The sequence below is a fragment of the Podarcis melisellensis genome, assembly GCF_964234715.1.
Source record: "Podarcis melisellensis genome assembly, chromosome: 18".
NCBI classification, from domain to species: Eukaryota; Metazoa; Chordata; class Lepidosauria; order Squamata; family Lacertidae; genus Podarcis; species Podarcis melisellensis.
This window is the reverse complement of record NC_138536.1, coordinates 4762175-4787367: the sequence shown is the minus strand read 5'-3', so window position 1 is coordinate 4787367 and position 25193 is coordinate 4762175. Positions and strand designations below refer to the sequence as shown.

At 51.3% G+C, this 25193-nt stretch overlaps 1 protein-coding gene across 2 annotated transcripts in view; it reads right to left on the bottom strand.

Annotated features, from left to right (window-relative positions):
- The window catches only part of LOC309360718 (transducin-like enhancer protein 1), a 40930-nt gene extending 16033 nt beyond the window's left edge, over window positions 1–24897 (bottom strand). Inside the window, exons 1-11 of one of the 2 annotated variants that reach the window (XM_081895501.1) lie at window positions 24801–24897; window positions 21060–21174; window positions 18737–18879; window positions 17673–17736; window positions 17104–17148; window positions 11302–11364; window positions 9559–9633; window positions 4074–4269; window positions 2974–2990; window positions 1439–1543; window positions 166–216 (exon numbers count right to left, since the gene is read on the bottom strand). In XM_081895501.1, the coding sequence (XP_081751627.1) occupies window positions 166–216; window positions 1439–1543; window positions 2974–2990; window positions 4074–4269; window positions 9559–9633; window positions 11302–11364; window positions 17104–17148; window positions 17673–17736; window positions 18737–18879; window positions 21060–21083 (783 nt within the window). In that variant the 5' untranslated portion in view covers window positions 21084–21174; window positions 24801–24897. The remainder of the gene's footprint in view (window positions 1–165; window positions 217–1438; window positions 1544–2973; window positions 2991–4073; window positions 4270–9558; window positions 9634–11301; window positions 11365–17103; window positions 17149–17672; window positions 17737–18736; window positions 18880–21059; window positions 21175–24800) is intronic. The other variant, XM_081895502.1, reaches the window with a different exon arrangement.
- Between the last annotated feature and the right edge of the window lie 296 nt (window positions 24898–25193).

Sequence of the window (25193 nt, the reverse complement as noted above, 5' to 3'; positions counted from 1 at the left end):
ACCCCCTTCTTGAATTCAGCCTGATCTTTTATTTCCTTTCTCTTCCCTTTTATGAAGGGAAGAGATCGGCAAGTCCTAGGCTCTGTGGTTTAACCCACAGACTATAGCCTACTGTCATGAACTTGGAAATATCTATACGCCCGCGAGAAGTTCTATTATACGCACGCAAAGCTCGTCAACCACCAAGTTTTCTTCGCTCTTGTCTCCGTCGCTGCCCTGTAAAAAAAAAAGGGGAAACGAAAGCTATAAGAGTCTCCCCCAAAACCAGCTCTGTGAATTTGTTAAACTAAATACTTTCAATAAACGTGCAATTATAGCGGTACCTCAGTTCTCAAACTCCTTGGTTCCCAAACGCCAAAAACCCGGTGTTAGGGAACTGCCATCGGAGCCAGAGGGAGAGGGAGGGCTCCAGAGGGGTTCCGGAGAGCGTCCCGGGAGGGAGAGAAGCAGCCCATCTTCTGGGGAAGGAATTCAGCGTAGCACCAGTGGAGAAGGGGGGCAGATGGGGGAATCGGCGAGGTGGCTCCATGACTCCTCACCGGAGACCAGCGGGGAGAGCACGGGTCCTCCGCTGCCCACACCCTCCCTGCGCAGAAGGCTTCCGCGCAGGGAGAGTAGGCGGCGACTAGGCGTCAAAGAGCTTCTTTGCTGGAAGAAGTTCAAGAAACGCCCACTGACGGATTCTGCCAGCGATTGAGACAGCCACGGGTGAGTGGCTGTCCAGACAGAAAGGGTTCACTCAGGCAACCCAGCCAGGTGTGGCGCCGGTTTACGCACGAGCAACCCCTAGAACCATTACACCCGGAAGCAAGTGTTCCAGTTTTCGAACGTTTTTCAGAAGCCAAACATCCAGGGCGCCTGCACCAATCAGAAGCTGCGCTTTGGTTTTTGAACATTTCGGAAGTCAAACGGACTTCCGGAACGAATGAAGTTTGGTGCTTTTGTTTTTGCTATTTATTTTTCATTTTGGGGGCTCTTTCAGTTAATTTGTTTTCATGGCTGTGGAACCCAGTTCAGCTACTGATTGATTGATTGATTGATTGATTGTGTGTCTGAAGAAATGGATAAAAGCCCCCCCATCCAAACAATCACTATCATCAGTGCAGGTAAGGAAAAAAAAATATTTTTATCATCTACAATACTGTCTTATTTAGTTTATAGTACAGTACATTGATGATTGCTTTCGTTTTAGGGATCAATGGTCTTGTTGGATAGTAAAATTCATGTTGTTTTTAAAAGTCTGGGACGGATTAATCCCTTTTGCATGACTTTGTATGGGAAAGCGCGCCTTGGTTTTGGAACGCTTTGGTTTTGGAATGGACTTCCGGAACGGATTAAGTTTGAGAACCAAGGTACCACTGTAATTGTCACTGTTATGCACACTGCGGTGTGTGCCTAGTTTTCCATTCCCCAAGCCCCCAAACCCAGCCCGCCGTACGTAGTCTGTGGCATATTCCTTCTCCTCTGTTTTCCTCTTTTTGCTGCTGTTCAGATATTCCGAAATGGCTCGCATTCGCTCCCCGTTGGACAGCGCTAAGGAGCTCTGGGGAAGGAGGGAAGAGAAGCAAGTGTCTGTTTTAGTATTTCAGTCGCCGCACCTGCCCTCCCCGTGAAAAGCCCTCCCATCAGACGTCAAGGAAATAAACGTCTATCCAATTTTTAGAAGACACCTGAGTTCAATAGTGAGTGAGTTCCATAGTTCAACCACGCAAAAAACGCCTTCCTTTTGTCTGTCTTGATATTTACAAGGGGTTAAAAAAAATGGATGTACCGTGCCATATTAGAAGCAAAAAAAAACTTGTTTTGATGAATTGGAAGAGCCGCAAAAAGATCCCATTGAGCCCATGGGTTGACAATACGGACAGACTAGTTGCCTGCGAACGGATTGCATATCGACGCAAATTAAGAAGGGATAAATACTAAGAAATCTGGAAGGAATACTTAAGCGATAAGGCGGGAAGTAGGGGGAGGAGAGGTGGGGAAATATTGTTAAAAGGGTGTAGTTATAGGTATAAAAGGTAAAGGGACCCCTGGCCATTAGGTCCAGTCGTGGCCGACTCTGGGGTTGCGGCGCTCATCTCGCTTTATTGGCCGAGGGAGCCGGCGTACAGCTTCCGGGTCATGTGGCCAGCAGGACTAAGCCGCTTCTGGCGAACCAGAGCAGCGCACGGAAATGCCGTTTACCTTCCCACCAGAGTGGTACCTATTTATCTACTTGCACTTTGACTTGCTTTCGAACTGCTAGGTTGGCAGGAGCAGGGACCGAGCAACGGGAGCTCACCCCGTCATTGCAGGGATTCGAACCGCCGACCTTCTGATCGGCAAGCCCTAGGCTCTGTGGTTTAACTCATAGCGCCACCTGCGTCCCTAGTTATAGGTATATCAGTAGTCAAATCTGAATTGTTAAATTGTATTATTAGTGTTATTGTGGTTTTTGTTGTATGTGTTTTTTGTGGTTGATGTCTGTATTGAAAAAACGATTAAATAAATTAATATACTGTATATATATAAAAATAAGGAAACCCAAATGGGATGGGGCAACGTGATTTGCAGGCCCCCACCCAAGGAGAAGGGGTGTGTGTCACATGCTCAATGCCCCCCTCCCAGGGGAAAAAACAGGGGGGACACATAAACATCATTTTCAAAAGCGCAAATTGGCTGCCTCCCAAACCCTTACAGCAATTGTTTTGTTCAACGGGCTTTTCCCACTCATTCTTCTCCATCTCTCCCCCCCCCCCCAGCTCCAAACACATACAGAGCTTTAAAAATAAAATAAGGGGGGGGCCCAGATGCTCTCCAAAACGCATGACTCCCCCCCAAAAAAATTTATTCTTCTCTCTGTTTAGAAGTGATTTCTCGAGCGAAGGGTGGGGGGGAAAGGAAAGGGGCGTCTGTACGGCTAAACAATTGGGGGGGGGGAGCGAAGGATTGAAGAATGGAAGGGAAGGGGTGGGAGGAAAAAAAGAGACTTACGGGACCCGGGTCTCTCTCTGTCGCCATGGCAACGCGGATCAGCAAAAGGGAAAGGATGGAGAGAGAGAGAGAGAGAGAGAGAGAGATTTCAGTATCTCAAAAACAGCCACAATGGTGCACAGAGGAAAATAACAGCAGAACTGATATTTGTGAGCAAAATGTTAAAATAATATTGTATCTATCTATCTACCTATCTATCTCTCTATCATCTATCTATCTATCTATCATCTATCTATCTATCATTTATCTATTTATCTATCTATTATCTATCTATCTATCTATCTATGTATCTATCATCTATCTATCATCTATCTATCTATCATCTATCTATCTATCTATCTATCTATCTATCTCTATCTATCTATCATCTATCTATTTATCATCATCTATCTATCTATCATCTATCTCTATCATCTATATCTATATATCAGTACCTCTGTTTTTAAATGGCTAACAGGATTTTTTCTGGGGGGGTGTGTGTGTGTGTTATTGAACAGCACATTTCTCCCTTCCATGAAATAAACAACAAAAAAAGTTAGGTAATTTGTCATTGTCGCCGCCGCCTAAAGATGAGCAGCCGCTGACCCAAGGCGGTCTACAAAAAGCAGGTTGCCCACCTAGGCTGTGAACCGACTAAGCCCAGGGAACTAGCGGCAAGTTACTTACTTCTGACTTAACAAACGTGAGCCGGGCTGAAGTTATCGGCGAGGCTGTTATCTGCGCGACCTTTATTTTAGTATACACCGTATTTTTTGCTCTATAAGACTCACTTTTCCCCTCCTAAAAAGTAAGGGGAAATGTGTGTGCGTCTTATGGAGCGAATGCAGGCTGCGCAGCTCTCCCAGAAGCCAGAACAGCAAGAGGGATTGCTGCTTTCACTGTGCAGCGATCCCTCTTGCTGTTATGGCTTCTGAGATTCAGAATATTCTGGGATAGCTGCGCAGCCTGCATTCGCTCCATAAGACGCACACACATTTCCCTTTACTTTTTGGGAGGGGAAAAGTGAGTCTTATAGAGCAAAAAATACGGTATGTTTTCCAATTTGTACTTAATAAAAATTATTTTTTTAAAAAAAGAGAGGACAGGTTAGACTTTGGTACCTCTGTGATCCGTGTCGAGAAGACCTCGGTCATCCTTGGCGAGGAGCTGGGCTTGGGCGCCCAGAACTCCAGACAAAGCCAGCAAGCCGGACGCACTGCCCAGGGTGGCCAGAGTGGCCGACTGCATGCCGGACGGGTGAGGGGTCAGTGGGATAGGAGGCGCATGATGCGAAAGGTGCTGAGCTTGGAGTTGATGCTGCGAGGAGACAGAAGGGGGTTTATAGAAGGGGGGGACCAAATGTGGAATCACAGGACCATAGCTGTCAACTTACAGATTTGAAAATAAGGGACCAGCAGCCTCGAAAATAAGGGATCAGCAGCCAAAATAAGGGATTTTCAGAGCACAGGTATGTTCGACGTCTGAGCCGCTCCGAGCCAAAGGCAGAAAGCCCAGCCAGCAGCCAAACGAAGCCTCAAGCGGTGGTTCCCACAGCGCAGCAACCCGGCAAAGGAGATGCAGCAAGGAAAACCACCGTCACCTCTCCGCTGGGAAGCGCTGAGCAAAGGCGAGTCCCCAGGCATCGCGGCCGATTTGATTGGCACAAGGCATGCAAGCTCCACCCCCCCAGTCGTTCTTAGACTCCTTATTGGGTGAGCAACGTAGCCAAGCAACGCAGCTGGAGCCTCCCTCCTCCCTGGCCGGCAGGGAGGGAGGGAGAGGAGCTGCTTCCTTTGAAACCCGGGAAATTTAAGCGACATCATCAATAAGGGACAGCAGTGGGACACGGCGCTGGGATAAGGGACTGTCCCGCCAAATAAGGGACGCTTGACAGCTATGCACAGGACCGGGGAGCTGGAAGGGACCCCAGCGGTCATCTAGACCAACCCCCTGAAATGAAGGCATCTCAGCGAAAGCATCCATGAGAGACGGCCGTCCAACCTCTGCTTAGTAACCTCCAAGGAAGGAGAGTTCACCACTTCTAGTGGGAGTCTGTTCCACTGTCAAACAACTCTTAATTTCAGAAAGTTCTTCCTGATGCTTTGTCAAAATCTCCTTTCTGACAACCAGCTCGCCAAGAGGCAGTTTCCTGGCCTCATGTCGAGGCCGCAAGCTTCATGCTTGAGTGGGGATCTGAATCCTGGGTCTCCCAGGTCAAATCCGACGCTCTAACCACTAAGCCACACTGCCTCCCAGGAGGAGGGGGTGTGGAGAGTTTGCTCATCTCCTTCGCTCCTTAACTCCCTCCTCATCAGAAAAAACCATGCGTGCTCAAGAAACTGGGTCAGCCTTCGCTTTCTCGAGCCTTTTAAATTAAATATGGCCCATTCGTTCTGCTATAAAGGAAAGAAAACACTTTTTTAAAAAAACAAAAAGGAACCAATAGGAACAGCTGCCTCATAGGTTAACCACGTTACCGCAACCCAATTCCCCGCTCGGGATTTCTGCAGCCGCCACTCAGAGCTGTTTCCATTCTCTCACTATCTTTCAACACACTGAAGAAAAATTATAACACTTTGAATGACTCTGGTACACCCTGAAAATGGTGTTTGGTGAAAGGGTATGGCTGGCTGGCACCCTGGAAATGGTGTTTGGGGAAAGGGTATGGCTGGCTGGCACCCTGGAAATGGTGTTTGGGGAAAGGGTACGGCTGGCTGGCACCCTGGAAATGGTGTTTGGGGAAAGGGTATGGCTGGCTGGTACCCTGGAAATGGAGTGCTTTGGAAAGAGTATGGCTGGCTGGCACCCTGAAAACGGTACTTGGGGAAAGGGACGGCTGGCTGGCACTCGGAAGGCGCGAAAACCTCCCCTTGCCAAGTCCTTCTCGGCAGACACAAACCTGCCATCCTTTCCTAGAGCTCGCCGGCTCCAGTTTCAGTCTTTCCGACGCTGTGCCCCCTTTCCTCCCCGTTCCAGACGTCCCACTCAGGACTCCCCAGCCTCTTGCGCTAAATCCAATTACCCACAGCCATTATCATTACCGCGTCCCTCCGGTTAGAGCCTTTTCTAATCCGCTCATTAACCGCGGCAATGGAGCAATCTGCCGTCCCTGCCAAGACACCTTTAAAAGGGCTCCCCTTTCTCCCTCCCTCTCTGTAAAATTCAGGATGGCATCCGTGCTGAGCTCTCGTGAGCGAGAAACACAAGACGACCCGGGAGAAATCAGTTTCTGTTTGCATTTAAAGGCTAGTCTAGGAAGCCTAGGAAATGCCACACCGAAAGGGCAGAACCACCTCTCAAAATTTGCACCACCCCCAAATTCTGCATCGCTCGTTCGAGCAACCACATCTTGTACACACACACACACACACACATACACAAAAAGCACGCTTTAGGAGAGCGCGTTAAAGCACATTTACACACCTATGTGGAATTAACGTGCAAATCAAGCGCCGCGTTATGAAAACACCGGAGAGTTGTTCGACTGCTTTTCGGGAGTCGTGGCTGGGTTTTCGTTTTACAATCCAGAAGTATACGCTTGTTAAAAAATAAATTTTGCTCTGGAAAACTGTATACGAAGCAGAACTAGACACAAAAAAATGTTCATTGGTGGTGTGTGTGTGTTCATATATTTCTTTATACAGGGGGTAACCTTGGTTTTCAAGCGTCTCAGAAGCCGAACGTTTTGGTTTCCTAACGCCGGAAACCCAGAAGTAATTGCTTTGGTTTTCAAACGCTTTTCGGAAGTCACTTTGACGACCGCTCTTTGCACCTCGGTTGTCGAACGTTTCGGAAGTCGACCGGTCTTCCGGCACAGATTGCGTTCGACAGCAGAGGTACCACTGTGTTGACATAATCCGTAATATATCTGAAAGGCCGTTAAGTAAAGGTAAAGGGACCCCTGACCATTAGGTCCAGTCGTGACCGACTCTGGGGTTGCGGTGCTCATCTCGCTTTATTGGCCGATGGAGCCGGTGTACAGCTTCCGGGTCATGTGGCCAGCATGACTAAGCCGCTTCTGGTGAACCAGAGCAGTGCACGGAAATGCCGTTTACCTTCCCGCCGGAGTGGTACCTATTTATCTACTTGCACTTTGACGTGCTTTTGATCTGCTAGGTTGGCAGAAGCAGGGACCGAGCAACGGGAGCTCACACCGTCGCGGGGATTTGAACCACTGAACTTCTGATCGGCAAGCCCTAGGCTCTGTGGTTTAACCCACAGCGCCACCCATTAGAAGGATGATAATAAAGACCTGTTGGACAGCTGCCTTAGGAGGCGATGCTGGAGGTATTGAAAGCAGAAGTTGGACAACTGTTTTCCAGGGATATTGCGCTTGCATCGAGCAGACGTGTTTTGTGCTGGGGGGTGTGTGTGTGTTAAATATTCCAACCTGAAAAATATTTGGCCACGGGTCTCAGGCTGGCCATCGATTTGCCCAGCGCGATGGAGAAGAAAAAGGGGGGTTTCGATTGGGGAGAAAACATCTCAGGGGCATAAACAGAGCGAGCCTGTCGACGTCATTGCAAAACTTTCTATAGCAGTGATACCCCGTGCGTCTGCTCCAGGTTAAGAGAACGCTTGTCTGACTAGCGTCAAGGTGACTCGTTCTCCTGGGGAGCAGAAGGGGGGGGCAGGTTTCTTAGATCGGGAGGAGCTCCCCCCCCCCAAGCTACAAATCTCACCAGTCCTCTTAAGAACCATAAAAACACCAGGGCAGCATCTTGGATCCGACTGTCTGGCACAGCATCCTTTTCCACAAGACCCAAACGGGAGACCACTTCGCGCCCCCCCCCCCCCGCTGAAAATGGTTTCTGGAAGCCTTCCCCGGCTATAACTGCAAAAGCCCCCTGCTTGGCGAATTTGCCTAATCCTCTTTTTGAAGCCATCCCAAGTTGGCAGCCTTCGCCGCCTTGTGGCGAAGCGAATTCCCACGGTCTAACTTTCGAGCCAAAGGAAGAAAGGGCTTTCTTTTCTCTGCCCTGAATCACCCAGCGGTCAGTTCCCTCGGTCCTAGATTTTCTCTAGCCGGTGGTTTTCGGTGGGGTGCCTGGAATGATGGTCAGGGGTGCGCGGGAAACACTGGCCTCTGTACCTCTTTCCTTCCTCTGATGCCCTCTGGCGTCTCTGTCTCCCTAAGGCTTGCACAGCTGTTTGTTGCAGCAACCCTGGATGCAAGTTCCCCGTGCGAATGGCGCCGCTGGGGCTGGCTAGGGGGTGCTGGACGCCAGGAACAGAGCCAGCCTCGGATTAAGCAAGCAAGCGGGCAAGGGAGCCCAGTCCGCCAGCCCTTGCTGTTGGGAATGGGCAGGCAAGTCCCAGGCCCCTGTGGGGCAGTTTGAGGAGGCACCTCTCTTTGGGGGGCAGCTCAGAGACCAGGGGGGGTGGCAGCAGCTGCCTAGACGACTCCCCAGGAGAGGGGAGAAGAGGGGAGGCTGGGGGAACGCTCCACAAGGGAGGGTGTTCGAAAAGGAGTGAGGGGCTGCCAGCTCTGTGGTCATAACTGAGCCCCCCACGGGTGCCGCAGAAATAACATACAGTGGTACCTCGGGTTAAGCACTTAATTCGTTCCGGAGGTCCGTTCTTAACCTGAAACTGTTCTTAACCTGAAGCACCACTTTAGCTAATGGGGCCTCCTGCTGCTGCCAGAGCACGATTACTGTTCTCATCCTGAAGCAAAGTTCTTAACCTGAAGCACTGTTTCTGGGTTAGCAGAGTCTGTAACCTGAAGCGTATGTAACCCGAGGTACCACTGTAGTTGCTCAAGGGAGCCGTGGACTTGAAAAGGTTGAAAGACCCTGCTCTATCCACCATGCATAATTTTTATAAACTACTGCAATGCGCTCTACAGGGCGCTCCCTTTGAAAGTGACCCGGAAACTGCAATTAATCCAGAATGTGGCAGCTAGACTGGTGACTGGGAGCGGCCGCTGAGACCACATAACACTGGTCCTGAAAGACCTGCATTTGCTCCCAGTACGTTTCCGAGCACAATTCAAAGTGTTGGTGCTGACCATTTTAAGCCCTAAACGGCCTCGGTCCTGTATACCCGAAGGAGCGTCTCCACCCCCATCGTCCAGCCCAGACACTGAGGTCCAGCTCCGAGGGCCTTCTGGCGGTTCCCTCCCTGCAAGAAGCACAGCTACAAGGAACCAGGTAGAGGGCCTTCTCGGTGGTGGCGCCCGGCCTGTGGAACGTCCTCCCATGAGATATCAAAGAGATAAACAACTACCTGACATTCAGAAGACATCTTAAGGCAGCCCTGTTCAGGGAAGTTTTTAATGTGTGTATTTTTGGTCTCTGTGGAAGCCGCCCAGAGTGGCTGGGGAAACCCGGCCAGATGGTCGGGGTACAAATAATAAATTATTATTATTATTATAAACTAAAAAGCCACCCAACTCTGCAGAGGAAGTGTTACTTTCCTGAACTGTTTTTTTTCCCCCATTTCGAGGTGAGGGATAAGAATGGGAGTTATAGTTCAGCAGCGCCCAGAAGCTCAAAGATACGTGAGCTGCTCTAGGTAGTTACAAAGGGTTTGGGGTGGGGTGGGGAGGAGAGGAAGGCTTTGGGCTCCCCCAAGAGCGTGGGAGGGAAGTGGGGGTCCACATACCCCGATTGAAACATTCACTTCTTCCATAGTCACCTGCTTGGCTCGTTCGACTGCTTGGACCACTTGTTGTTGATGCTGGAGGAAAAAGGGGAGGGGAAGGATAATTTAACGAGCGAATCAGAAAATAAAAACAGAAGCTCGGGGGGCCATCAAAGGCTGGCAGGTATGGGGACTCCCTAGTCCTGAATGGGTTAACTGTGCCCCTGAAGGACCAGGTGTGCAGCCTGGGAGTCATTCTGGACTCACAGCTGTCCATGGAGGCGCAGGTCAATTCTGTGTCCAGGGCAGCTGTCTACCAGCTCCATCTGGTACGCAGGATCATAGAATCATAGAGTTGGAAGAGACCACAAGGGCCATGGAGTCCAACCCCCTGCCAAGCAGGAAACACCATCAGAGCACTCATGACATATGGTTGTCAAGCCTCTGCTTCAAGACCTCCAAAGAAGGAGACTCCACCACACTCCTTGGCAGCAAATTCCACTGCCGAACAGCTCTTACTGTCAGGAAGTTCTTCCTAATGTTTAGGTGGAATCTTCTTTCTTGTAGTTTGGATCCATTGCTCCGTGTCCGCTTCTCTGGAGCAGCAGAAAACAACCTTTCTCCCTCCTCTATGTGACATCCTTTTATATACTTGAACATGGCTATCATATCCCCCCTTAACCTCCTCTTCTCCAGGCTAAACATGCCCAGCTCCCTTAGCCGTTCCTCATAAGGCATCGTTTCCAGGCCTTTGACCATTTTGGTTGCCCTCCTCTGGACACATTCCAGTTTGTCAGTGTCCTTCTTGAACTGTGGTGCCCAGAACTGGACACAGTACTCCAGGTGAGGTCTGACCAGAGCAGAATACAATGGCACTATTACTTCCCTTGATCTAGATGCTATACTTCTATTGATGCAGCCCAGAATTGGACTCCCTGGATCCTCCCTGCCTGCGCACTGTCTCACCAGTGTGGTGCATGCTCTGGTTATCTCCCGCTTGGACTACTGCAATGCGCTCTACGTGGGGCTGCCTTTGAGGGGACCCGGAAACTGCAATTAATCCAGAATGCGGCAGCTAGACTGGGGACTGGGAGTGGCCAACGAGACCATATAACACTGTTCCTGAAAGAGCTATGTTGGCTCCCAGTACAATCAACAGTGTTGGTGCTGAGGGGGATGGAATGGAGTGCCTTCTGGAAGGGCATGGCCGGCGGGCATCCAGAGCAAAAGTACCCCATTGCTGTAAACTTCAGGTGAGTGTCTCACTTGCAACCGTCTACACGTCCTGCCACTAATAATATCAGGCCCTCATATCTATAGGACGCTGAGGATCTGTTGTAGGGGAAGGAAAACTGGGAAGAGGGAATGGAGTCGATTGCGAAAGGGCATGGCTGGCACCCCGAGCCAAGAGTGGCCTGTGCCGCAAAGTTCATTTTGAAGGCTTCACTTGTAGCAACAGCCACACTAATAAATACTCTTGCTAGCAGCCACCTTGTATCTGTTGTAGAGGAAGAAAAACTGGGAAGAAGGAATGGAGTCGATTGCGAAAGGGCATGGCTGGCATCCTGAGAAAAAACACCCCGCACTGCAAAGTTCAGATTGAAGGCTTCGCTTGTAACAAAAGCAACACTAATAAATATTCTGGGAAGCAGTCCCCCTCTGTTGAAGGAGGATGGAAAACCAGGAAGGAGAAGGAATGGAGTCAATGGCGAAAGGGCATGGCTGGCATATTTAGAAGAGCATGTGTGAAGACGAGACACTCACCTCCTGGGACAAAAACGGGATGAGCTGAGCACAGATGACGTTGAGTCGCTTGGCAATCTCCGTCTGCAAAGGCAAGGAGGAGAGACAAGAGAGGAAAAGGAAGATGGCAGGCTTAGACAGAAAACAAGAGCTGGGCATCGATGCTTCTCAGCTGGAGGCAAACAGTTAAATCGGGGGCCGTATAAATCCCCTTAACGGCTTGGGATCAGTTGAGACCTTCTCCCCGTATAAATTCCCATTTGGCCACTTCGAACTGTGGCAGCTTAACACCTGCTCTGAATTTGCAAGAATTTGCAAGTGCCTTTGGAACTCCCTGCCACTTGACGACAAGCGGGCAACGTTCTCTTTTGCGGCCCTTGCTAAAAACATTCTTCCTGAGACAAGCCTCCCCAGAGGCTCAGTTTTAATCGTTACCCTTTTTAAAACCCTTAAATTATCGTAGGTAATTTTCTTTAGTGGATAATTTTATAGTTTTCTCCATTGTTTTCTTTGTGGAGTATAAAAGGTAAAGGGACCCCTGACCGTTAAGTCCAGTCGTGGACGACTCTGCAGTTGCGGCGCTCATCTTGCTCTACAGACCGAGGGAGCTGGTGTTTGTCCGAAAACAGCTTCCAGGTCATGTGGCCAGCAGGACTAAGCCACTTCTGGAGAACCAGCGCACGGAAACGCCATTTACCTTCCTGCCAGAGCGGTACCTATTTATCTACTTGCACTTTGACGTCCTTTTGAACTGCTAGGTTGGCAGGAGCTGGGACCGAGCAACGGGAGCTCACCCCGTCGCGGGGATTCGAACCGCCAACCTTCTGATTGGCAAGCCCTAGGCTCTGTGGTTTAACCCACAGCGCCGCCCGCATCCCTTTTGTGGAGTATACACTTAGATAAATAAAAGAGCAACTGGCCTTGCATCTCTGTTTTCCTCACGCAACCACTAGGCGCCACTACCTTCCCGTCTGTGGCAGCGGCATCTTCATTCAGAGTAAGGACGAGAAGCCTCGTGTGGCCGGCCCCCTGAGGCTTTCAACTGGCCCTCCTGATCACCCCTAGTCTGGCTGTGTTGTTCTTGTCGTTTAGTCGTGTCTGCCTCTTCATGACCCCCTGGACCAGAGCACGCCAGGCACTCCTGTCTTCCACTGCCTCCCGCAGTTTGGTCCAACTCATGCTGGTCGCTTCCAGAACACTGTCCCACCATCTCGTCCTCTGTCGTCCCCTTCTCCTTGCGCCCTCCATCTTTCCCAGCATCAGAGTCTTTTCCAGGGAGTCTTCTCTTCTCATGAGGTGGCCAAAGTCTTGGAGCCTCAGCTTCAGGATCTGTCCTTCCAGTGAGCACTCAGGGCTGATTTCCTTCAGAATGGAGAGGTTTGATCTTCTTGCAGTCCATGGGACTCTCAAGAGTCTCCTCCAGCACCAGAATTCAAAAGCATCCATTCTTTGGCGATCAGCCTTCTTGATGGTCCAGCTCTCACTTCCATACATCACTACTGGGGAAACCAGAGCTTTAACTATACGGACCTTTGTTGGCAAGGTGGTGTCTCTGCTTCTTAAGATGCTGTCTAGGTTTGTCATTGCTTTTCTCCCAAGAAGCAGGCGTCTTTTAATTTTGTGGCTGGGTCTTATATTCGAGTCCCACTCTGGGCTATAAATGCAACCCACGGGTGCTTAGAAGTCTCCCGTTTCCACGCCACTTCGCGGGAAACGAAAACCTCGCGGCAGAGAGACCAGATGCTTGATTGCACATCCGCCAAAAACAGGGAGGGGGAAACCGAGGCAGGAATAGAGGAATCGAGGCACCGCCAGTAGGTACTTTCTGGGAAAGATTTAATTCTCTCCCGGGGCTGGCAGTAATGGATTCTCCCTCCTTAATGCACCAATGGGCAGGGTTGGCTCCTGGGGAAAGAGCCAGCCTCCAATTCACTCGCGCTCGTTAATGTTCAATTTAGTGGCACTTTAACGCTCGGGGTATGAAAAACGATCAGGGCCGAATCGGCAGGCTTCCCCCCCCCCGCCCCACCCTTCCTTCTCCGCAGCCCCCACAGCTTCCTCTCCCAAAGACCTCTCCCCTTTCCTGCGGGGAATATATATACATATATATATATATACATATATATATATATACATATATATATATATATATATATCGACAGCCTGAATTCTGCACGCAGAAATCACTCTCCCACCTTCGCCCGAAAGGCAAGAGCGATTAACCAGAGTTTGGCTTCTTTGCAAAACCACGACAACGCGTTTCATTGCACGCCCCCCTCAAACAAATAATAATAACAACAACAACAACAACAACAACGTAAAGGTAAAGGGACCCCTGACCATAGAGCCTAGGACTTGCCGATCAGAAGGTCGGCGGTTCGAATCCCCGCAATGGCAGGGTGAGCTCCCGTTGCTCAGTCCCTGCTCCTGCCAACCTAGCAGTTCAAAAGCACACCAGGAAAAGTAGATAAATAGGTACCGCTCTGGCAGGAAGGTAAACGGCGTTTCCATGCGCTGCTCTGGTTCGCCAGAAGTGGCTTAGTCCTGCTGGCCACACACCCGGAAGCTGTACGCTGGCTCCCTCGGCCAATAAAGCGAGATGAGCGCCGCAACCCCAGAGTCGTCCGCGACTGGACCTAATGGTCAGGGGTCCCTTTACCTTTGAACTGTTCCTAAATGGGACGCGGGTGGCGCTGTGGGTTAAACCACAGAGCCTAGGACTTGCAGATCAGAAGGTCGGCGGTTCGAATCCCCGCAATGACGGGGTGAGCTCCCGTTGCTCGGTCCCTGCTCCTGCCCACCTAGCAGTTCGAAAGCACGTCAAAGTGCAAGTAGATAAATAGGTACCGCTCCGGTGGGAAGGTAAACGGCGTTTCCGTGCGCTGCTCTGGTTTGCCAGAAGCGGCTTAGTCCTGCTGGCCACATGACCCGGAAGCTGTACGCCGGCTCCCTCGGTCAATAAAGCAAGATGAGCGCCGCAACCCCAGAGTCGGTCACGACTGGACCTAATGGTCAGGGGTCCCTTTACCTTTACCTTAGGATGTATGTATGTTTGTTTTTAATTTTTTTGGAAAATTAATTTTAAAAAAAGGGGGGGGAAGAAGTTTGTGGGTTGGAGCTGAGCAAGAAGGATCTGTCGGCACGGCCAAGGCGATAACTCCCAAAGCGGCCGTCCCCGCAAAAGCTCAGCTCCTATTTGTCACGCAGGGGCTGTCAAGAGACTAGAGTTACGAGCCCTTGTTAAAAGGTGAGGGTTTGGGGGGAGAGCGAGAAGGAGGGGGGAAACCCTCCCCCCAAGGAGCGCAGACAGGCTGTTGGCAGCCGGCCAGCGGCACCTGAAGCCAGCTGTAAATCTTGCCAGAGGAAATGAACAAGGGGGGGCAGCGGTTGTGGGGTTCGGAGAGAGCTGGCAGTAGCAGAATTCCAAGCGGGAGCGAAATTAAAAGGACGAAGCGCTGTGGAGAGGACGACGAGTCGGAAAAAAGACCAGATGGAGGTCCTGAGCCATATGGTCCTGAGCCATGCATAGGCTTCTGCCCAGATCAGACGGGGTGTGTGTGTGTGTGTGTGTGTGTGTGTGTGTCTTTCTACACAGACACACACCCTCCTCTGGGCAGGCACCAGGTGCCAGGTGGTTTCAGACCGAGGGAGCCGGCATTTGTCCGCAAACAGCTTTGCGGGTCATGTGGCCAGCAGGACTAAACTGCTTCTGGTACAATGGGACACCATGATGGAAACCAGAGCTGACCCCTGTTTGAGAGCATCGGGGGGAAGGGGAGCAGGGTTCGAATCCTAACCCGCTCGGTCCCCCATAGCTGTCAACGTTTCCCTTTTTTAAAGGGAAATTCCCTTATTCCGAATAGGATTCCTCGCAAGAAAAGGGGAAGGTTGACAGCTACGGCTCGGTCCCTTGTGAGCATAGCTGTCAACCGTCCCTTATTTGGTGGGAAACTCCCTTATCCCAGCGCTGTGTCCCGCTGCTGTCCCTTATTGATGATGTCCCTTAAATTTCCCAGGTTTCAAGGGAAGTAGCTCCTCTCCCTCCCTCCCTGCCGGCCAGGGAGGAGGGAGGCTCCAACTGTGTTGCTTGGCTGCGTTGCTCACCCAATAAGGAGTCTAAGGACGACTGGGGGGTGGAGCTTGCATGCCTTGTGCCAATCAAATCGGCCGCGTTGCCTGGAGACTCGCCTTTGCTCAGCGCTTCCCAGCGGAGAGGTGACGGTGGTTTCCCTTGCTGCGTCCCCTTTGCCGGGTTGCTGCGCTGTGGGAACCACCGCTTGAGGCTTCGTTTGGCTGCTGGCTGGGCTTTCTGCCTGTGGCTCGGAGGGGCTCAGAAGTCGAACATACCTGTGCCTGGAAAATTCCTTATTTTGGCTGCTGGTCCCTTATTTTTGAGGCTGCTGGTCCCTTATTTTCAAATTTGTAAGTTGACAGCTGTGCTTGTAAGTAGCCTTATGGGGCCAATGGCTGGCTCTCAGGCTGACTCTACATGGCAGGGCTGTTTTTAGAATGAAATTACAAGGGGGGGGCAGAGGTGGGGACGTCACCTGGGGCTCCTTATAGGTGGGCCACGAATGCAACACATTAATACCTCTTGGAAAGGTCAGAAGAGGCGTGTTCAGAGGCAATTGCTGCCTCTGAACGGTGGAGGGAGAACGCAGCCATTGTTTGTAGCCTGCTCCTCCCAGAATTTGCCCAAGCTTGTTTTGCAGCTATTCTAGGCCATCGAAAGCACAGCAAAGAGGGAGCCAGTCTTAACCTCTCTCAGGAAGCGATGCTGCAATCTGGGGGCAGCCACCAAAAAGGCCCTGCTCTCTCGCACAACACTCGCCGCGCTTCTACGGTTGGCAGGCCCGAGAAAACTGCAAACAGCTTTAAAACGCCAGCAGGGGTGGATTTAAAACAAGCAGCCAACTAATAATTTGGACTGAGCGGAAAAGGACAAATAATAAATAGATTTAAATCGGATATGTGGCGATATCGGGCATAAGCAACTAGAGAGAGGCAAGGAGATGGGGTTTGATATTCTTATTTGGTAACTTTAACCGGATGCGCAAATTTGTTTGGAAAATGAGAGATAAAATAAGGCCGGGCGCCATTATGCTATCCGATTCCCGGGAAAACATAGGCGTACGGCAGCCCTAGGAAACAGAGTAGGCCCCACAGCACTTCCTTGAATACTGATCGATCGCCATCGTTCGTTACATTTGTCCATCGCCCTTCAAGTGTTCTCAAGGTTGTGAGGCTCGGAAGCAGACGCCAGAAATTGCTATTCTCAGCAAGGCTCGTTGCTGTCTAGATTGGAGGATCTTGGGGGCAGAGACCCTGCGTGATTTTGCTTCCCCCTACACATGGAGGCTGATCGCCGAAGAATGGATGCTTTTGAATTCTGGTGCTGGAGGAGACTCTTGAGAGTCCCATGGACTGCAAGAAGATCAAACCTCTCCATTCAGAAGGAAATCAGCCCTGAGTGCTCACTGGAAGGACAGATCCTGAAGCTGAGGCTCCAAGACTTTGGCCACCTCAGGAGAAGAGAAGACTCCCTGGAAAAGACCCTGATGTTGGGAAAGATGGAGGGCGCAAGGAGAAGGGGACGACAAAGGACAAGATGGTGGGACAGTGTTCTCGAAGCTACAAACATGAGTTTGACCAAACTGCGGGAGGCAGTGGAAGACAGGAGTGCCTGGCGTGCTCAGGTCCAGGGGGTCACAAAGAGGCGGACACGACTAAACAACAACAACACATGGAGGGGCCTTGTCAGATCAGAGCCAAACACATACATACACAATAATAATAAACACATAAATAAATAAATAAATGTACCTGTTTGTGCATTTCGATGTTCAAACCGTAGGACATTTCGTAGTACTGCAAAACAAAGATTTTTATTTTATTTTTCTGAAGCAAGAGAACAGATCCTGTGCATATAAGAGTGTGGTAAATCACGGCTTAAAGGTAAAGGAACCCCTGACCATTAGGTCCAGTCGTGGCCGACTCTGGGGTTGCGGCGCTCATCTCGCTTTATTGGCCGAGGGAGCCGGCGTACAGCTTTCGGGTCATGTGGCCAGCAAGACTAAGCCGCTTCTGGCAAACCAGACCAGCGCACGGAAACGCTGTTTACCTTCCCGCCGGAGCGGTACCTATTTATCTACTTGCGCTTTGACGTGCTTTCAAACTGCTAGGTTGGCAGGAGCAGGGACCGAGCAACGGGAGCTCACCCCGTCATTGCGGTGATTCAAACCGCCGACCTTCTGATCAGCAAGTCCTAGGCTCTGTGGTTTAACCCACAGCGCCACTCACGTCACGGCTTAGGTGGACCCTCTTTACACTATCATCCAAGCCTTCCCCGCCCCGCCCCCAAAACCCCACATTTGCCCCAGTACGGCGCTTACCATGACATAATGCCTCTGGATTTCCGTTTTTTCAGTGGCGAGTTTCTCACATTCCAGTTTCAAGCTGCAAAGAGAAGGGAACGGACATGGGAAGATCAAAAATTATATAAAAAATTACTGATCTGGTTATACCAGGGGTCAGCAACCTAAGGGCCATGAGCCAGAAGTGGCCACAGAGGCCGTTTAACCAGCCCACAAACCGCCCCCAAACTAAGCCACCTACTCAACGAGTCTCTGCGTGCTGTGCTCAACCGGGGCAGCGCGGTGCGGAGACTCTCTTCCGCGGCTCCAGAAATCGCTTCTGCGCATGGCCAGACACCGGGAATCGCGTCTGCACATGTCTGCAGTGCTGGAAATCGCTTCTGCGCATGCCCAGATGGCGGGAATTGCATCTGCGCATGCCCAGACGCCAGAAATCGCTTCTGCGCATGTCTGCGTTGCCGGAAATCGCTTCTGCACATGCCCAGACACCAGAAATCGCGTCTGCGCATGTCTGCGGTGCCAGAAATCGCTTCTGCACAGGTGCAATTTTCAGCGTCTGGCCATGCGCAGACACGATTTCGAGCATCACGCTGCACTGGTCCGGCCCGTGGAGGATCCGACCCCTTGCCGACCCCTGGGTTATACTATTAGAAATACATAGACAGGTCATTATGAACCCCAGTAAAGGTTAAGGGACCCCTGACCATTAGGTTCAGTCGTGGCCGACTCTAGGGTTGCGGCGCTCATGTCGCTTTATTGGCCGAGGGAGCCAGCGTACAGCTTCCGGGTCATGTGGCCAGCAGGACTAAGCCGCTTCTGGCGAACCAGAGCAGCACACGGAAACGCCATTTACCTTCCCGCCAGAGTGGTACCTATTTATCTACTTGCACTTTGACGTGCTTTCGAACTGCTAGGTTGGCAGGAGCAGGGACCGAGCAACGGGAGCTCACCCCGTCACAGGGATTCGAACCGCCGACCTTCTGATCGGCAAGCCCTAGGCTCTGTGGTTTAACCCACAGAGCCACCCGCGTCCCACTGAGTATGAACCCCACCCACCCCAAAAAAGAACCTAGCCGTTTTACCTGTGGTACTGGTTTTGCAAGAACTGGAATTCCTCCTTGATCCGGTCCAAGATCTCTGGGTAAGTCAGCTTCAAGGACTGTTGGGTGGTCGAGACGACACTGGTCGCGGCAGCAGTGACCACGGGCGCTGCCTGCAGGTGACCCTGGGAGAGACAGGTAGTGAAAAGGCCAATCACTACCGACGTCGGACCGTAAGGAAACAGGAGCTCGCCGGGTCTTCGGAGTGCTCACAGTTCAGCGGAGCTAGAGGGCCCCCCAGAGGACATCCATACCAACCCCACCACAACAAGCGGTCTCCCAACCTCAGAGAGAGATTGGCGCACCCTGATTCCCAGGTTGTCAAAAAAGGTTATTTATGTATGCTGCTTCTGCGCCCCCGTGTTTTGTGAGCCCCCCACAAAAGTAAAACGAGCTAAAGAATGGCAACTTAAGTTGACGGAATATGCACAACTCGCAGACTTAACATATAGAATAAGAGAACAAGGAGAATATACGTTTAGAGAAGACAGGATAACGTTTATTTAATATATGGAAAATAATTGTGTACAGCTGAAAACGCTAGCAGCCTTAAGATAAATTCAACAGTGTAAATAAGTTTTGATGGATGCAATGATGGAATACTTCAATGGTATAAAAAGGTAAAGGGACCCCTGACCGTTTTGTCCAGTCGTGGCCGACTCTGGAGTTGCAGCGCTCATCTTGCTTTATTGGCCGAACAAGAATGTGTCCTTTGATTTTAAATGCATCTCTGGGTTATTTGTGGGGCCTGCCTGGTGTTTTTACACGAGTAGAATGTGTGCTTTTATTTAAAATGCATCTCTGGGTTATTTTGTGGGGCATAGGAATTTGTTCATTATTTTTTTTTTTTCAAAATATAGTCCGGCCCCCCACAAGGTCTGAGGGACAGTGGACAGGCCCCCTGCTGAAAACGTTTGCTGACCCCTGGTGCAGAGCATGTTTCACCCAGAAGTCCCGGTTTGTCACAGGGGGCGTTTACGCTCAAGTTGCGCATAGACAGAATCGCAGGCTTAATTACCACTTTATATAAGAGCGTGTCAAACACACTGCCTTGCGCCACCTTTGTGGGGTAAGCTAAAGGTAAAGGGACCCCTGACCATTAGGTCCAGTCGTGACCGACTCTGGGGTTGCGGCGCTCATCTCGCTTTACTGGCCGAGGGAGCCGGCGTACAGCTTCCGAGTCATGTGGCCAGCATGACAAAGCCGCTTCTGGCGAAGCAGAGCAGCACACAGAAATGCCGTTTACCTTCTCGCCGGAGCGGTACCTATTTATCTACTTGCACTTTGACGTTCTTTCGAACTGCTAGGTTGGCAGGAGCAGGGACCGAGCAACGGGAGCTCACCCCGTCGTGGGGATTCGAACCGCTGACCTTCTGATCGGCAAGTCCTAGGCGCTGCAGCCAATCGGAAGCCGTGCCGGACATTCGGCTTCTGAAAACGGTTCAAAAACCGGAACACTCATTTCCAGGTTTTGATTGTTCGGGAACCGATTTGTTCAGGAGCCAAGGCATTTGAGTTCCAAGGTACAACTGTACGGTAGTCCCAGGTAACATTTTGTTGCCTGATAACCTAGAGCTAAAAATCACAGCGACCTGGGACCTAGCTCTACCTGATGAGCTACGGCCTGGCCGCTTCAGCCTGCTGGGCAGGGAAAGAGAGAAAGGGAGGTTGCAGATTTAACTCCCCTGGGAAGATGGCCCTCTTTACTTACAGGGAGAAGGCTGATCGCTTGATTGATATAAACCATTCTGTGGTTTTATTGCAAAACAATTAAGGAAACATGCTGTTTTTCAGCTTAAAGTAGTTTTGCTTATAGATCAAAGTATTTCTAAACCAACAACTCCTTTATATATTTATATATATATGTAACGATATGGATATTGATATCAATATAAACAGCAGCGTACATCAAAATAAAATAAAAAATCATAAAGCACAGAACCAGTGACAGACACTTGTTTATTTTTATCTTTTTTTGGGGGGGCAGAAATATATAGACAGATCTCTTTTCGCTCTGTTGTTTTATTACAAAAAAAATAAAAATAGGATATCCCTGGTTTGATCAAAAGCAGGGGAGAGTACTATCCAAAAAAAGGCCTTTGCAAAACTTCTCACCACATACACACACAAAAACAGTTAACTGCCCAAGTTTGCAGCATGTGAAATTTGTGGGTGGATAGCATTTTGAAAGGCGAAAATCAGTTCAAAACGGACTATGTTTAAGACCGTTTGGCAGCCTCCTCCCTTAACAAAGAATTAGGAAACAGACATTTTCCACAGGACCTTAAATCGGGGATAGACTCACCGGTGGCCGGTTTTGAGGGAACATCCTTCGAGCAAAACCATAGGAATGTTGTTTCTGCAATTTCACTCTCGATCCTGTTTTCCTGTTTTTCTGCGACGAACCAAACCCTGGTCACCTGTTGGGAAGCAAATTGTGAACTGGAAACCGATGGGCTGCACCTGGTCAAGCCTTACTCAAGAGTAAAAAAGGTAAAGGGACCCCTGACCACTAGGTCCAGTCGTGGCCGACTCTGGGGTTGCGGCGCTCATCTTGCTTTACTGGCCAAGGGAGCCGGCGTACAGCTTCCGGGTCATGTGGCCAGCAGGACTAAGCCACTTCTGGCGAACTAGAGCAGCGCACGGAAACGCCGTTTACCTTCCCGCCAGAGTGGTACCTATTTATCTACTTGCGCTTTGGACGTACTTTCGAACTGCTAAGTTGGCAGGAGCAGGGACCGAGCAACGGGAGCTCACCCCGTCGCGGGGATTCGAACTGCCGACCTTCTGATCGGCAAGTCCTAGGCTCTGTGGTTTAACCCTCAGCGCCACCCGCGTAGGCCGGCATTATTAACCCCATACTGAGCGAATGCACCTTGCAAGGTGCCCTAATTTCTCCTCCTGTCCATGTGGGGTTTTTTTCCTGCAGAAAGGGGTGTGGGGTGGGGCTGAATCAGGGCTTCAATCCCATAATTTTTTTCTCTCCATGCATAAAAAAACCCCCACACTTCAGTTAAAATATTTTAATATGACAAGAGCGCCTCTGGGCATGTAAAGTGTATATTTTCTCACGCCTGCGGGGGCCAGATCAGCAGAGGCAGACTTCATGCAGATTAAATTGGGCATTTGAGGAGGGGTCTTATTTTGGGAGAGGTGGCAGACCTCCACCCCAAATCCTGCAGTTTTATTGTTCCCTTCAGCCTTGCCAACAGAAACCCACCAAATCGCAGAACCGAAGCATGCCAATTCCACTTGCGTGTGGTGCTGATGTTGCCAATGTTGTGGGACAGAAGTAGTGTTTTGGGGGGACAGGGGGCGGGCTGGTGTGGGGGACTCCCTGGTCCTGAATGGGGGTAACTGTGCCCCTGAAGGACCAGGTGCGCAGCCTGGGGGTCATTCTGGACTCACAGCTGTCCATGGAGGCGCAGGTCTATTCTGTGTCCAGGACAGATGTCTACCAGCTCCATCTGGTACGCAGGATGAGACCCTCCCTGCCCACAGACTGTCTCAACAGAGTGGTGCATGCTCTAGTTATCTCCTGCTTGGACTACTGCCATGCGCTCTACGTGGGGCTATTCAAAGTGTTGGCACTGACCTTTAAAGCCCTAAACGGCCCAGTATACCTGAAGGAGCGTCTCCACCCCTATCGTTCAGCCCGGACACTGAGGTCCAGCTCCGAGGGCCTTCTGGCGGTTCCCTCACTGCGAGAAGTGAGATTACAGGGAACCAGGCAGAGGGCCTTCTCGTGGTGGCGCCCTCCCTGTGGAACGCCCTCCCGTCAGATGTCAAGTAAGTAAACAACTACCAGACTTTTAGAAGACATCTTAAGGCAGCCCTGTTTGAATTGTGCTCGGAAACGTCCTGGGAGCCAATGTAGGTCTTTCAGGACCGGTGTTATATGGTCCCGGCGGCCACTCCCAGTCCCCAGTCTAGTTGCCGCATTCTGGATTAGTTGTAGTTTCCGGGTCACCTTCAAAGGTAGCCCCACGTAGAGCGCATGGCAGTAGTCCAAGCGGGAGATAACCAGAGCATGCACCACTCTGGCCAGACAGTCTGCGGGCAGGGAGGGTCTCATCCTACGTACCAGATGGAGCTGGGAGACAGCCACCCTGGCCACAGAATTGCAACCTCACCGGACCCTGCTTGGCTTTGCAAGGAGTGGGGATTGCGGTAAAATGAAAGGTGGATCAGGCCCTGTACTGGAGAAATGGGGCACCCAGAGAGGAAGGGATGCTTTGGGGCACTGGATTTTGTTGTCGATCCCATACAACTTAGATGAGCATACCTGGACTACCTGGGCATCTTCGAACCCACTTGGGATTTTGGGGGGAATTTGAGGCAAAGACTTGGGGGCCCCTCTGCAGTGGCGTAGTGTGGGTTGTCAGCACCCGGGGCAAGGCAAGTAATTTGCGCCCCCTAACCCGTGGATTTGCGCCCCCTAACCCGTGGATTTACGCCCCCTAACCCTAACCCCCAGATGTTGCACCCGGTGCGGCCGGCCCCACTGCACCCCCCACGCTACGCCACTGCCCCTCTGTAAAGAAACCCCATTACATTCCCAACCAACCAGTGGTGTTGTCTGGTGCCCAGTTGGGACAGTCCCACTGGCCCTAATGTACATCCAGATATAAGGTAAAGGGACCCCTGACCATCAGGTCCAGTCGTGACCGACTCTGGGGTTGCGGTGCTCATCTCACTTTATTGGCCGAGGAAGCCGGCATACAGCTTCCGGGTCATGTGTCCAGCAGGACTGAGCCGCTTCTGGCGAACCAGAGCAGCGCACAGAAACGCCGTTTACCTTCCCGCCGGAGCGGTACCTATTTATCTACTTGCACTTTGAGGTGCTTTCAAACTGCTAGGTTGGCAGGAGCAGGGACCGAGCAACGGGAGCTCACCCCGAAACTGCGGGGATTCGAACCACTGACCTTCTGATCGGCAAGCCCTATTCTCTGTGGTTTAACCCACAGCGCCATCCACGTCCCAGATATATACACCCCCAATAGCCACCCAGATTTGCACGTTTGCTGTGTTTTTTATTCCCCATAAGTCTTTTCCGAATGGAGGCAGGAATATGCAGAATTCTGTCCCTTACGAGGAATCGAACCCACAACCTTGGCGTTTCTCAGCACCGAGCTCTGACCGACTGAGCTATCTTTCCTTGCGGTTCACGCGCTAAATGAATCTTGGGGGGGGGGGGCCTTCCCACTGGAAAATAGTATCAGATCTCCAAGCAGGGAAATGCCCTCTTTGACACGCTCTAACAGCGTGGGGGATAGGAATGCACTTTGCACATGCTCAAGGGCAAGCAATGGGAATGCACTTTGCGCATGCTCAAGGGCAAGTGATGGGAATGCACTTTGCACATGCTCCTCTTAATTCCTTCGGCTTGGGAGGGGGCAACAAGGAGGTTAAGCAAAAGTTTAAAACCCTGGGTAGCAGTTGGTAGTGGTTGGTTTGGGGGGGGTGGCTCCCAAGAAAAAATGAGCGCCCCCCCCCACAACTAGGTGGTCCTCATTTTCAGGGAAATACAGGTGAGTTGGCAGGTGTGGGGGCAGAGAAGAGGGGGAAATCAAAGAGACGCAAATGGGTATTTTGGGGGGGGGAGGCAGAAACCAGCATAAAGCCCTAGGAAAGGACAATTAGACTACAACTAGGGAGAAAACTTCTTCCCCCCCCCTCAACAACCCCCCCAATGCTCTGCTTAAAGTAACCCCCCCATCAAGTTCTCACCAAATTCTCTTTATAACTCCCCAAGAAACTCACATTAGCCCCCCCAAAAAAATTAAAAAAAAAAATAGATCCAATTTCCTCCTCTGGCGGCTTGCAGTCCTCCCTCTCACCGCGCCCCCCACCCTCGCCAAAAAAAACCACCCGCCCCCCCCTCCTCATGGATAATCTCCCAGGCCGAACAAAAGGGTCTCCTTTTACTAGCAGGTAGGAAGAGAGAGGGGGGGAATCAGACATGAGGCCCCTCCTGCGTTCTTCCTCTCGGCTAACGCCCCCCCCATCAAACCTCAGCGCCCCCCCCCCCGATAAAGGCACTCACCAAACCACTGCAAGCCAGGATCGGGCCCCCCAGGAGCCTAGGGAGGTGGGTGGGTGGGTGGGACGCAGGCCCGTTGCCTCGAATGGGTGTGAGACCCCCCCCTCCCTCCTCTCTCTCTCTTCCTCTCTCTCTTCCTCCCCCCCCCCCCGCCACCCCCCACACAGCAGCCTTGCGGGGGAGGGCGATCAATGAACGAGCGCCAAGCTCCACGTGGGGTCTGGCTGCTTCTCTTTCGCTACAGTCCGGCGCGCCGCAGCCAATCGGAAGGCAAGGAAGGGGGGGGAAGCGCTCGGTCCCCACGTGGGGTGGGGAGAAGGGTGCTTCCGATTGGTCCGAGGCGGCCGCCCGGAGAAAATGTGTCAATCTGGAAGGACGCGGTGTAGCCAAGAGGCG